The 14,075-nt window shown below is 35.9% G+C and overlaps 1 protein-coding gene across 4 annotated transcripts in view; it reads left to right on the plus strand.

The window, feature by feature from the left end:
* LOC117426643 (kalirin-like) overlaps window positions 1-14,075 on the plus strand; it is a 168,510-nt gene that overhangs the window by 55,121 nt on the left and 99,314 nt on the right. For all 4 annotated transcript variants that reach the window (XM_034044457.3, XM_034044456.3, XM_059033817.1 and 1 more), the window contains exons 2-7: window positions 1,800-1,874; window positions 2,969-3,083; window positions 7,345-7,537; window positions 8,170-8,682; window positions 12,511-12,633; window positions 13,506-13,697. In XM_034044457.3, the coding sequence (XP_033900348.3) occupies window positions 1,800-1,874; window positions 2,969-3,083; window positions 7,345-7,537; window positions 8,170-8,682; window positions 12,511-12,633; window positions 13,506-13,697 (1,211 nt within the window). The remainder of the gene's footprint in view (window positions 1-1,799; window positions 1,875-2,968; window positions 3,084-7,344; window positions 7,538-8,169; window positions 8,683-12,510; window positions 12,634-13,505; window positions 13,698-14,075) is intronic.

Below are 14,075 nucleotides of genomic sequence, written 5' to 3' on the forward strand. Positions count from 1 at the left end.
AGTTTTCCTTTCAGTAATGCAAGTCTGTTGACTGGTTTTGGTGCCATATCATCTATATTGAAAAAAAAAAAAAAAAAAAAACACACAACATCTGCACAGAAGTGAAAATGTGTCTGCATTTGCAGTACAAATTTATATTGAAAAAAAAAAACAACACAACATCTGCACAGAACTGAAAATGCGTCTGCATTTGCAGTACAAACCACAAGATAATGAGGTATACAGTAGCTGCCAAGCACCTTGTCTCAGCCAAGAAAGGATAAATGTCCTGGTCGTTGTGCTTTTATACTTATACTGCTACTCAGGCCTTGTAAAAGTTTAATGAATTAAAGACAAAAAAATACTTGAGACCTGTATACAGTCTGTATACTGTAGATGTTTTTTCTTTTAAAAGAGTATTTTCCAGGCTTCTGCCCTCATAAAGATTGTATACAAATGATTTAGCGTGCAGTACTGTATATGTAATATTTGGATACAGGATTCTGATTGTTGCTGTAGGTATTCCTTTACTTGGTACTAACGTAGCCTATATGTAGAATATGTAGGACGAGTCTGTACATTCTGTGTAAGTACAAGGTAGTTTTTATTACAGTACACTGTTGTAGTGAATCTTTTTCTTATGCTACTTTACACATTGAGTCTGGCTCTTGGGGTGCAATACAATATTTTGTACTTATGCTGGCCCTGGTAACTTAAATAGCAAACATCACATTCTCTATTGAAACATTTTCAGGCATCTGTCGGATAGACATTTCCAGGCAAACCTTATGCTCTGGTTTTCATGACCTCTGCCCTGAACTTCTGGTCCCAGAGGAAGCTAATTCCTATGAAATGTTTGAGGCATCATATATCACATATACACATATTCATCCCTGGGTTTTACTGGGTTTTTAGTAAGCAGGATGTAACTGATGGCAATTAAACAGATCATTAGAACCTAGATAGTATCATTTTTAAGGAAACATATGGCAGTAATATGTCTATTGTGTCACTACCATTAGGTGTATAGGACCTGAGTATGATATTTTACAACATTACAATATATTCATTTGTATTGTATGTACATCTCCAGTATATGCAACAGGGTAGTCTTTCAAACACATTTTTGTTTTGATATTTAATTGTAAAAAGTAGCAGCATCACAAATCACCGTATATCAATTCTTACAAAATATTTTTAGAGCTTCAAGCTCTTTGCAAGAGTATGACCTTCCCTGCAACAGAGTCCTTCCTCATAAAAGTCATAGAATCATCTATGTGTATTTGAAAGGACAGTATCATTTGAAACCAGCATTAGGTGGCTTAATGCTGTTGAGTTTTTTCAGCACTGAACATTGTCTGTCTCAGAGGGATTTGCCAGATAAATAAATAAACTGAGAAGTGGTAAATCATGTTTTTAGTTTCTAATGAGAAAGGAGGGAAAATCCTTCATGCTGTTACTATTCCAAATATATAAAATAACAATTTAATAAAAAATACTGCTTCATCAGTTTTACTGTACCGATTCTAATTATGGTACTACTGGAATCATTAAAAAATGACTCTTCAATGACAATTAGTAAATGGAACAGTACAAGTGAGCTTATTCATTGTCATTCTTTCTGTTACAACAACATTAAAAACTTCAGGGATTAGGTTTTTTATTGATTTGAATGGCGGTCGTATTAAGACTAGCCACTGTTTAGATCAAATGAACTGACCCCACTTTGTGTGTTTGAGTGTATGAGTTTGTTATATTGTTTGCATTCTGCTATGGTTCTTGAAATGTAAGCTGATTTGTACTTCTCTGTTTCCTTGCAGGGACTTTCAGAAATGATGGGATTAAAGCAGCTGATGTCTTACCTGTACTAAAAGAAAAAGTGGCCTTTGTATCCGGTAAGTAAGCCATATGAAGTGGTGCATCATGTTAACAGGATTGTAAAGATTAGCAGCAGTGGCATTGCAGTGGAATCGTTTTGGAAACATACATTGCACAGAGGAGCAGTTTGAGACAGGACAATGTAGTGGTGTTTGGATGCTTTGGAAATAAATGAAAAAATGAAGTAAGCATAAAATTAGGCAGTGTTGTTATGTTATTTATACTGTAAATTGAAATGCCTAATCTATGAGGCATTATATAACACACATGCCCCAAATGAGATTTACTTTATATATAATCAGCCTTTGCTGAGCTGTATGCAATAACACACTTCTCTGACCTCACTGATTCACTGCACTCCAGGCCGAATGTGTGCATTGAGGTCAATGTGAGTTGAATGGATGGAATATTTCTTCCTCATAATGTAAAGTAATGATATTTACTTAAAATGATGAAGAAATGCAACATCTTCAGAGCATTCAAGTGAACTGTGACCTATGAAGACACATTTGCAATTCTCAGCTAACCCCTTTACAGCATTTTACAGTTTGGTGTTGGCTGTGGCTTAAGAGAGATTTTGAGATCTGCGTGTAAGGAAGACAGTTTTATTTTTCCGGTTGTGCTTTGGCTTGGTTTTAAGCAATAATGCTCATCTAAAATCACGTCAGATTCCATTTGATTTATGTTTCATTGTTATATTTTAATACGGCTCAGTGTACTAGCCTGGAACATCTTCAAAGAAGAATGATTTTACAGATAACGACTGATGTTGGGTAGTTTAAAGCTAATGTGTTCTCAAGAAGTGTCAGCAAGAATTTTTTTCATTGTGATTGCAGTTTGATTGTTCGTTTGGGATTTTTTTTTTAAGTGACTTGTCCCCTAATTGTTTGGTTTGTGTATCTTTATTTGCCTTTTATGGAGTGGGGGACTGGAAAGCCTTAGAATGAACTTATACTGCAAGAGGCGGTCCATAGTTCACGTGCAACTCTTGTAACCCTTGCATTGGAAACATCGTATTTAGAGATGAAAGGGTTTTTGCTAATGCATTTGATGTACAGGATCTTATTAGTTCTTGAACACATTTTTAACCTCTGCAATATGTCCACTACAGGAGGCCGTGACAAAAGAGGTGGCTCGATCCTGACCTTCCCAGCAAGAAGTAACCATGACAGAATAAAGCAGGAGGAGCTTAGAAGACTGGTAACATATTTGGCAAGTGTGCCAAGGTAAAAGCAAACAATCATGGTAGTGTCAGCAGTGAAGTGGCTTTCCATGATAATGCTTTGAAACGTCCATTTCAGATGTTTCAAGAAGAGTTTTAGAGCAGACACGCCTTTATATGTTTGACAAAACATATTCCAAATACTTGCTACATTCTAAATAAACTGGCAAATTGAATGTAATATTCCATTAGTATTCCACGTTTACATAAAAACTAAACTTTTCAATAAAAAAAGCAATGGGAATGCATTATGAGGCACTGCAAATGTTTATTTGGAATAAGGTATTTGTTTTGAATACTGAGTAAAAATAATAATAAAGTGGGTGCATGTAAACACAGAGATAGTTTGAAGATATTAAGGTGGCCATGACGAACTGTTCCATGTATGTAAAAAAAAAATAATAATAATAAAACAACAACAATTAGCTTTGCGTAATATGTTGATCTGATTTCTTCTGGACTGTGGTAAAACCCATTATATTGCACTGTTAAAAAGTCAATCCATCATGCTGACTAATCTAGAACATCCTGTCAGTGCTTATTAAATATGATATATAGATACAGTGCTGTGCATTACTATCAAATAAACATTGTATATTGTATAATGATGGGACTAAAGGATGGTGGAGTGAGCCATTGAGAACGAACAAATAGTGCTGAGTGTAGTGGGAGCTACAGAGTATAGGGGTCAGTTTTTTTTCCATCTGTATATATGTTTGATGAAATGCAACTGAAATGACTATACATGATATGTTTTTTATTTGCCATCATAATTTCATTTTATGTATAGCTTTTGTTAGCAGTTCTCTTAAAATCCCTTTTTAGCATTTGCATACATTTTAGAGTAACCACAGACATTTCAGGAATCAGGACCTTCTGCAACATGGATGTAGATCATTTTGTCAGAGGCAGTTAAATCATAAATCATTTATATTACATGGAACGTGTCCCATTACACCATAAAGTAGCTACAAATGTGTGCATTTATGAAGGCTTTCAATGAGTGTAGAGAAGAAAAGTTATTAAATGATCATTATAAATGTAAGTACTATGGGGTAGATGTAAGGATATGCGCAAAGTGATTTGCAGGTGCAAATCCCCCATAATGCAACTGTGAATCATGTTTAGCCGCCGTAAAGTCTAATTTTAGCTGCCGCTAAAAATGCGGTGTATGTAAAGAATGGTGTTCACCTGGTGTTCTGCACCTGCTATCAAATTTGCACTTTGCCATCATTAATCCATTATATAACTTAATAGCTGAATTGAGGGATGAGCTAGACCCCAGCATCAATCTAGGAACCGCCATCCCTGTACATCCCTACCTAGCCTCTGGTTCCTTTCAGACCACAGTTGGAATGTCTGGAGGGATAGCCCAATCCACCTTTTCCAGTGCTAGGCACATTTCTGGATGTCATGCTGAAAAGGGCAGGCCAATACATATCATTTCCTAACTGATGTTGGCTGAGGTTTTTCAAAATAACTTGCTTCATGTTTCATGCTGAGCGACCTCAGACGTAAGGACTCTCAGCTCCTTCTTCGAAAACTTTTCTTTTCTGTGCGCCAAGAGGACTTTGCTGCCTATACTCTGACATTTGTATTTTTGTGCTCCACAAATGTCATACAGCGCCTACTGTTCTCTGTACTCCTAACTCCGTCACCTCTGGGCTACAAGTGCAGCCTCTAAATAGACCGATGTGCTCATTGAGACCCCTCATTAACATAATTATATATATTTTCCTTTAGTGGGGAGTAGCGGTAGGACCTTCAATACCTCAAGCTGTAATAATTTAAGAATAAACAGCATCACATAAAATCTACCTCCTCAGAAAAGCCCTGGTGACAAATGTTTGATATTATAATTTGTGTGCTTTTCTTATTTCTGATCTCTATGTCATCTTCTTAACATCTACTTTTTTTTTAACTGTACCTTAGGCAGCATCTCTGTGTCGTTATCCCACGCAATGGTGAATATTCCTGGCAACAGGATATGGTGGAGGCTGCTGTGTGTCTATACGTATTTCACACTTATATTTTTAGCTTGAAAACCACTGATCCAATTCTACATAAAACAGTGTCAAAATCTAGGTCACAGTAAATGTTTGTTCTGGCCTGTGATTGGTTGGGCTAATGAATGCCCACATTTGAGCTTCACAAGGACATTTGTGACAAGTACGCAAATGCCATGGATGAAGGTCACTTTGACTTGTTTTTACTACTGGTGCCTGGAATATCCTCCATAAGGATTTTAATGTTTCTTAAATGTTTCTTAAATAACAACAAACACGTTTATTCCCCTGCACTGTCACACTGCTAATCGCTTCCAGCACAGAGATGCTCTTTTCTAATAAAAGCTGCAAGCAGTGACACTAGACCTTTTCTGTTCAAACCCCTGCTGTTTCTTTTAATAGCATTCTTATCATTTTTAAAGAGAAGAATATTACAGTTTTTCAATAAAGCCTGTCAAAGGCCATAAAAAGTACCACCCCCAAGATAAAAATGTGGGAATTAATTTATGTTTAATTCAGGGAAGCAATATTTATTTATTGCTCTGGTTTTCTGTTACATACAGTATGAATTAGTTTTTATTTGCAGACACAGGGCATACACCTACCTTAAAGCTAAAAGGAATGTATTATATATATATATATTTTTTAATAGACACTTTTCTGAGTTACTTTTGTATGGGTATATTTTTGTCCTTTTAATAAGAGCATGTGTAAGACTTCCACTCTAGTAGCTTGCGTGCATTTAAAGAAAATGACTGTATGCTGATCCTTAATCCATTCAGGAAGAATGACAGGATTCAGTGCTGCTCAGTCAAGCATTGATCGCTTTTGGCAGTGCATCTGCAAAGTAAACTTCAAAGCTCTCTATAATACAGAACAAAGGCTTGTTAATTAGAGTTTAAACAGCCACATACACCAGGGTGAAGGAACATAAGAAGATAGTTCCTCAGTCTGACCTTTCGTTATTGAAACTAGGGAGGCTGTTTTGATAGTGAGAGAGGGGGGATTTCGTACAATTTTCTTTTTGTCAACCCACCTGAAATTAAAGCTTGTCAAAAAAAAATAACAAAACACACAAATTTGAATAGCTTTGCATACAATAGGGGGTGGAATTGCGTTTGGTCCTCTGTTATGAGCTGCTGGGTTTAGCATACTGTGGAGTAGCAGAAATACATTTTGGGATAAAATCCTGCTTGGTTCAAAAAGTTTACATATTACAATATTACCTTGCATTTTTTTTTCCCTTTGTTCAAAATTCTTGTCATTTTCAAGTTTGCCATAGATATGCATAATTGTTTTAAGTGGAAATGTTTATTTAACTCATGGTAGAACCAAATGGAAACCAGAGTCCCCTAATTGTAATCCAAGCATGCGTTTCCTTTTGTACAAGAGGATCAGTGCTTTTTCTTTTTTCCTAATATTTGTCCTTTTAAGTAATGTGGTTTGCTGAAATGCTTTTTGTTGGTGCGAAGTGACCCACATATAATTGAAGATAGAAGAAGTTAAGAGGATAATGTGGTTGCTTTTATTGTTAAAATAACTTCTGTTGAAATTACAGTCATTGTATTCTGAGCTACTGTAGCCTCTAGCAAAAGCAGATGTGTTTCATATTAATTCCAGCAATTGTACAATGGTTTGGTAGGACAAAGAAAGGACTAACAAAGTATTAGTTATTTCATTTTTATTGCTGTGAAAACAATGCTTGACAATAGCATTCTTAATTGTATCTATTTGTTTGCTTCATCAGATGTGTGGACAGAAGAATTGTATCACTGGGTTTAAAATAGCCCTAATAAATACAAGGGAAACATTAATACCACCCAATTGAGCTGGCAACTATTCATTGCCTCCATTGAAGTGAACAAGGTTTTTGGTCTATTGCATTGCTAATACATTCCTTTAAACCCTGCCACAGTTAAAACTAATGGTCCCTTTCAAGGTGTTGACTGGAGGAAAGTAAATCATTGTAATCCAGGGTATATTTAGTCACACTAGTTGAAAGGTATGTAAGAGCTAGACTGTTTCTGTTAAAGGGCAGGGTTTGACACAGTACAAATTGGCTCAGGGACATTCGATGGCAAATCATCCATAAAGTTTGTTTTTGACCCAGATAGATTTAGATGGGCACTTGGGATCGCTCCTGAATCAAATGTTTGAGAACACCCCCCTAAAAAGGACACTTGGAGCACAATGACATATATTATGATTTAGTTTGATTCACACTACATTTGCCTAATAACCGTGTTTTTCTATTCACAGTGAAGATGTCTGCAAACGGGGTTTCACTGTAATTATTGACATGCGAGGCTCCAAGTGGGACTTAATCAAACCTCTCCTGAAAACTCTGCAAGAAGCTTTCCCTGCTGAGATTCATGTTGCACTTATTATCAAGCCAGACAATTTTTGGCAGAAACAAAAAACTAACTTTGGCAGCTCAAAGTTTATATTTGAGGTAAGAGTAAATGTAAAGGTTTTCTTTTTGCGGTCTTCATGTTTGGGTACTCTGTGTTGACTGTTACAGGTAATATTACATGCCTAAATGAATAACTGTAGTGATTCTCTGCAGGACGGACATTACAAAAACGTTAATATTTAATAATTACCAGAGATCACAAAATGTTGTGACAGTTTTTTTGGCAGCAGACTGTCCTTCCGTGGTAGTTAAATATTTAACATTTTATCAATTTTTAAGTAATGTCTAAAGGAATTAAGGTTTTTTGTGGTCTGTGACATGTATAAAACTGTATGATCTCATTGTTTTTTAAATAACAATGATCCGAATCCAGTGTATTATTATTTCACTAACTTTAACATGTTATAATCTTGTCTTACTTTAGGCATTAGGTTGACAGGCATTAGGTTGACCGTAGCTGCTGTTTGGTCTAGTTGCTCCTTGGTCCAGTACAGTGAATCCCATTTTACTACACCTAGACCCCTTGAGTAAAGGTGGAGTGAAGCTAGGCACTGATCCTTTCTTCAAAGCACAAGCTGTAGGAGCCTTTTCAATCTAATGCAGTTCTTAAAAGCCGTACAATTGTGTTTTAATAAAGTTATAACACCATATATGATTTGCTTGGTTTCTAGACCAGTATGGTATCTGTTGAAGGCCTTACGAAGCTAGTTGACCCGTCCCAGCTGACAGATGACTTTGACGGCTCCTTGGAGTACAACCACGATGAATGGATTGAGCTCCGAGGGTCCTTGGAAGAGTTCATCAGCAGCGCTGTGCACTTGTTATCCCGCCTGGAAGATTTGCAGGAGATGTTGGCCAAGAAGGAGTTTCCTGTGGACGTTGAAGGGTCAAGGAGACTTATCGACGAGCACACGCAGCTCAAGAAAAAGGTGATCAAGGCCCCGGTGGAGGAATTGGACCGGGAGGGTCAGAGGTTGCTGCAGTGCATTCGCTGTAGTGACGGCTTTTCTGGCAGGAACTGCATACCTGGCAGTGCAGACTTTCAAAGCGTTGTGCCAAAGATTGCCAGTCTCCTTGACAAACTGCACTCCACCAGACAGCACTTACATCAGATGTGGCATGTCAGGAAACTGAAACTTGATCAATGCTTTCAGCTTCGACTTTTTGAACAAGATGCAGAGAAGGTAAGGCTTTAGCTGCAGTATCGATTAATGTTACATTTGCCATTTGATGAAACCAGTTTTACCCACATGGAAAAGATTTGTTGTGTTAGCCGTACTGGTCCAGTTGATGTTGATACTTTACATTATAATTAGGCTTCTGTTTTTTGATTTTTATTAATTACATTTTTTGGTGCTTATTTTTAGCTGTTTTTGAGTTGCATGTAAATATTTTTGGGGGGGCCTTTCGCTTTTTATAAACTGTATGCAATTATTGTTTTCGGTTACTTTCGTTTTTTTTTCTGTCACGATATCTCTAGTAACTCGACAGTACTTGCACACTTCAATTGTAACTTCTTTTCTTTGCTGTCTTCCACAACGAAATCCTTATGGTCACGGGCACATTCTTCTGGGGTTTTTATGTATGTATGCATTTTTTTACATTTTGCCACAATTTGCAATTCTGTTTTAAATTCCACGAGTGTGTAAATACAACCTATAGTACTGTAATATAGCTTTAAATCTTGCGAGCAAGAACATTTCGTTAAAAGTATTCAGAACAAATCAATGCGAGATACAAGTCAGGAAGGAGGGACATTGCCCAACTACACTGTGATATATGTATTTTTTGTAGGTATTTTATTTCTTTTTTCACAGGGAAAGGGGTCAAGTCAGCGTGAATTGAGTAACCATTTATTGGATATACACCAATTTCATTTTCGGAGGTGTTTTATCATTTTTTATCGTTTTAAAACCGAAAATCCTTAGAAGCCTTAATTATAATGACAAGACTGGATAGATCCCTTCATAGGTCTCAAAGTTATGTTATGAACTTGTATGTTGGTCCAACATAGAAGTTGGTATCAACATTGTTTCTCACAAGAAATATTTTTTAAAATATACTCCAACAAGTTGATGGGTATTTCAAAATTATAATTGCTATAATTGTTTAATTGTGTTAATGGAAGCAAAGTGTACCTAAGGGAAATTATTTGAAAAATTCCATACTGTACCATGGAAAAATATGTACAAACTAAGAAAATTTGTAATGCAGATTTACATTTTCATCTATGGTGCCATTTGGTAAAGAAAAAAAATATATACATTTGCTCTGTGATAAAAAAGAGAATTAAAGTTCCTGGTAAAAGTCAAAACTTAATTTAGTAGTCAAAAGTAATATTTAGTTAAAGAAAGATTATCTTTATAAAATAACTGGTGAAAGAAAAGAGGCCTGTATTCCAGTTATATAAATATTAACAAGGCATGATGCAAAACTAATTTCAGTCTAAATTGAAGTTTCAGATTGCAAAAACATTCACGAAACAAACCCAAACAAACCCATTTGAATATGAAAAAACTCTCAAAATTTTGGTAGATTCAACCACTTTTAGACTGAAACCAGGTTTTAATATTGATATTTTTTAACTTGGATGTATTATATCTTTTTATGATATAATTTGATTGTAAAGGATACATCTAATAATAGAAGTCTGGTCTCCATTTCTAAACTGATCCAATAGAGAAGGGGCTCTGAGCTACTCTGAATCTTTTTTTTTGTCTTTTGTATTTCCCAGAATGGTGTACTTGTAGGACAAGAGCTCCCAAATTATAAATGAAGACCTAATTAAGATAAATTCTCTAATTATTGGCAGTCCCTGTGGTGCCTGTTTGAGGACGAGCAAAGTTAGAGTAGTTAATAATCTGCCCTGTGTAATGCAGCTATTGAGTGCAGACTCATGTTTATTTCTGATTTTATAATACATTACACTTTCTGTGCCTTAAGTTATCTTTAGAAAACATAATGTATAGTATACTGTATATCATTAAAGCAAAATGACACATGCAGTAAATCTTAACTAATATGCCTTGGATGTGGTTTATGGATTTTTGTTTTAAAGATATTACAGATACTCAAAGATGATCTCCCCCTTTTTTAAAAACAGTACTTGGTTCTTGGTTTGGGTATGTACTATTTATAAGGAAGGAACCTCATTAATAATGTCTGTAAAGGATGGATTACATCTCAGCTCAGCCCAGACATGGCTAAATAAGGGTCTTTTAGTCTCAGACAGTCCTCGGAGAACAGGCAGAAGAAGTGCCAAGGTCCACCTCTTTGTAAATCAGACAAAGGCTTGTGGTTGCCAGGGAGGGTGATGGTTAGCACAAGTTATCACCCAGGCCAGTTTTTAAAAGTGGAATTTAATAAGCCTCAGGTGTAAAAAGAGTACCTCATATATTCCCTTTTATGAGAACAAATGTTCATTTCTTTAAAACCCTAGTCTGAATTGTTTATCCTTGCCAAGTGGAATAAAATACTATAGTCTCATTGCAGCTTTTAGAAACTCAAATAAGGCATTTTTTTGCTCAGAAAAGAGAGTACAGAAAGAACTTGTGTTTTGATCGATAACCACTTTGGTATACAGGGACATATTCCAGACAGTTTTTTCTCTTGCACTTCAGAGAGAAATGTGTTTTCAACACGATAGATTTTTTAAGATTTCTTCACATGACATTTTAGTTTCTGCTGTGATAATCAGCTGGCATGTGGAATTAGTAAATATTTAATTGTGTACAGGCTTAGGTCTCATTTGTTGGCTAAGCCACATAAGAAAGGCAGTCTAGTTTTGTTACTGCTAAAACTATATTGAATTTTTAATGAGGTACAGCAATAATTATGGAAATGCATTACACAATGGCTTCTGAGAGCTGAATCAATAATGAATGGGGCGATGGGAGTTTCACACTAGATCTTTGTGTTTGCCACACAACATTTCCAGAATGCAAATCTGACTGACTGCTGGTACTTATATTTCACCTGCCGTCAGAAACATTGGTGATTAAAATGAAAGACAGACAGCAGGGATGAATCTGATGGCGTAGTGTCCAGCACACACTGTAGCATAATCGCTAATTATATTACAATAGATTAGTAAAGGGAAAACCAGTATTGGTGAAGATTTTCAAGCAATATAGCAGTAGTGATATGGTGTTAATGTGAAATGAAAGGCGTGATGGCTGTTTTTTGATCCACTGTATGTAGATCATTTGAGACAAATTAGTGTTTATTTGCTGAAATTACAGTTTCAATATTTTACAATTGTATGGTTCTAAAGCAGTAGATTGTCGGGATCTTTTTTATTGTAAAAAGCTACACTACATGGCTGCAATAATATTGCATGCACGACTCGGTTACATATTATGCAAGATTAAATTGCCAAGCGTATTGCTGCTTGGACTGACAAGACTGCAGTAAAATTATAAACTAATACAAGATGTTTTTTTTCACAAGTTCATGAAGTAGCTTTTTTTCCTGCCCATTAAATAGCCCATTAAAGCAGTTTAACAGACAATGAGGAAAAGGGTTTGATGGACAATTTGGGATTCTGCAACATGACCAGAGTAACTAGGAGGAGTGGAGACAGAAGAGGGAGATATGTGTGATTTCAAAGCTATTTCATTCATAGTTCATCAGTATAAGCACCTTGATTTTATTGGTCAAGCTTTGAACCTCAGGAAGCCCCTCATTTGTTACTGGCTTAACATTTCAGTAATTGTGCCCCACTTAATAATTGTCAAATCAGAGTTGATCATGACAAGCAAAAACAAGCAGCTGTCTTTCTTTGACCCATGACAAATAGGTACGACTGCTGTGGAATCAATGTGGAATTGTATGTTCATACCTCATTTGCTGTTTTTCATTAGTGTTGGATAGTAAATCTACTCACATACAATTGCAAACAAATTAAAGAGCTCAACTGAAGTGCTGCCCAGTATCTTTGTGTCAGGGAACAGTAAAATAACTTGAGACTCACCTCTGTTTTTTTTTTGGTTTTTTTTGCAATCTTAATGTAGATGTTTGACTGGATCAGTCACAACAAAGAATTATTCCTGAAGGGTCACACAGAGATCGGGGTCAGCTACCAGCATGCATTGGATTTCCAAACCCAGCACAATCACTTTGCTATGAACTCTATGGTAAGTTTTCTTCTTTTTTTCCTTTACCTGTTTACTGTTACCCAATTGCATACCTTCCAGGAGTTTTTGTGGTTGATTGCTTTGCTTAAATTATTAATTGATTGTGATTGAGGTTCATTCCTGGATGGCGTCTACAATTAGATAGTGTGTCAAGTGTTGTTAATCTCTAATTATTATGACAACGAGCTTCAGATTTCCCTCATTAACTTGTCCTGGTATTCTATTCATTATATAGGCCAATTTAGCTTGGCCAATAAATGCTTATCAGCTAAGAAGCTTAATATAATCTTTGTATTACACAATATTTATCACCTGTGATGCGTGATGTTTGCTGCTATGAAGTATAGCCAGTAGATACACTTGCAAAAAGCTTTTAATAGGGCAAAGGCAATTTTTCTGAAACAAACATAAAACCATTTTCGTGGTAGAAAACTAGCAAAGAACGACTTGATTGCAACTGTTAATAGTAGGTGAAATATTGTTCTTAGCAGATTCTTGCTAGTTTTATACTGTTTTATTTCTTATAGAATCTTTGCCTTTACCTTTGCACTTGCTGCTAAATAGAGTCCATTCTGACTGAATTGTCTGAATTTCCACTGTCTGATGTAAAATCAAAATTCCTTACAATTTTAGGAAGATCACTGAACATTAAAGTGTGTTCGCATCAGTGACTGTAAGAAAGGATGGAGGTATGGGATATAAAGGATATTTAACAGTTTTTGTATCTCAACAGATGCAAAATGCATTTGTAAAGAAGCTGTTTGGTGATTTCATTCCCTGATACTGTTTCCTGTCCCAAATGTGTGCTGTTTGCACATAAACGTTTTAAGTAAATGTTCTCACTGTCATTTCCTTGCCTCTTGTCTTTCCAGAATGCGTATGTCAACATCAATCGGATAATGTCAGTGGCGTCCAGGCTGTCAGAGGCTGGCCACTACGCCTCCCAGCAAATCCAACAGATCTCAGCCCAACTGGATCAGGAGTGGAAGAGCTTTGCTGCTGCCCTGGATGAACGCAGTACCATTCTGGCGATGTCTGCGGTGTTCCACCAAAAGTCTGAACAGGTGAGTAAACATGTATACTATGTTAACATTCTTGAAGCTTAAAAAAAGCAAACTGTTAATGTTAAAAGACCGGTAAGAAACGTTTTGAGAGGTGCCATTAAATTGAGGTTCTGACTTGTCTCTTTCAAGCTTTGAAACATTGACATTTCTTTGTGAATTTTAGAGAAAATGTTTTTGAGAAGAAACTTCATAAATCTGCCCTTTATTAGGCTACTGTAATGTAAGGGGGTGTTTTAATTACTTACTTGTGAATATAACTGTATTCATAACACTTAAAAAATCTATAATTTAATTGTTGATATACTTTTTTTATTGAACAAAGTGTACATTGACAAGGATGTTTATGGTCACATTTCTTAAGGTTATGGCTAAGTTTTA

Source organism: Acipenser ruthenus, chromosome 11, assembly GCF_902713425.1.
Source record: "Acipenser ruthenus chromosome 11, fAciRut3.2 maternal haplotype, whole genome shotgun sequence".
In the NCBI taxonomy this organism is placed as follows: Eukaryota; Metazoa; Chordata; class Actinopteri; order Acipenseriformes; family Acipenseridae; genus Acipenser; species Acipenser ruthenus.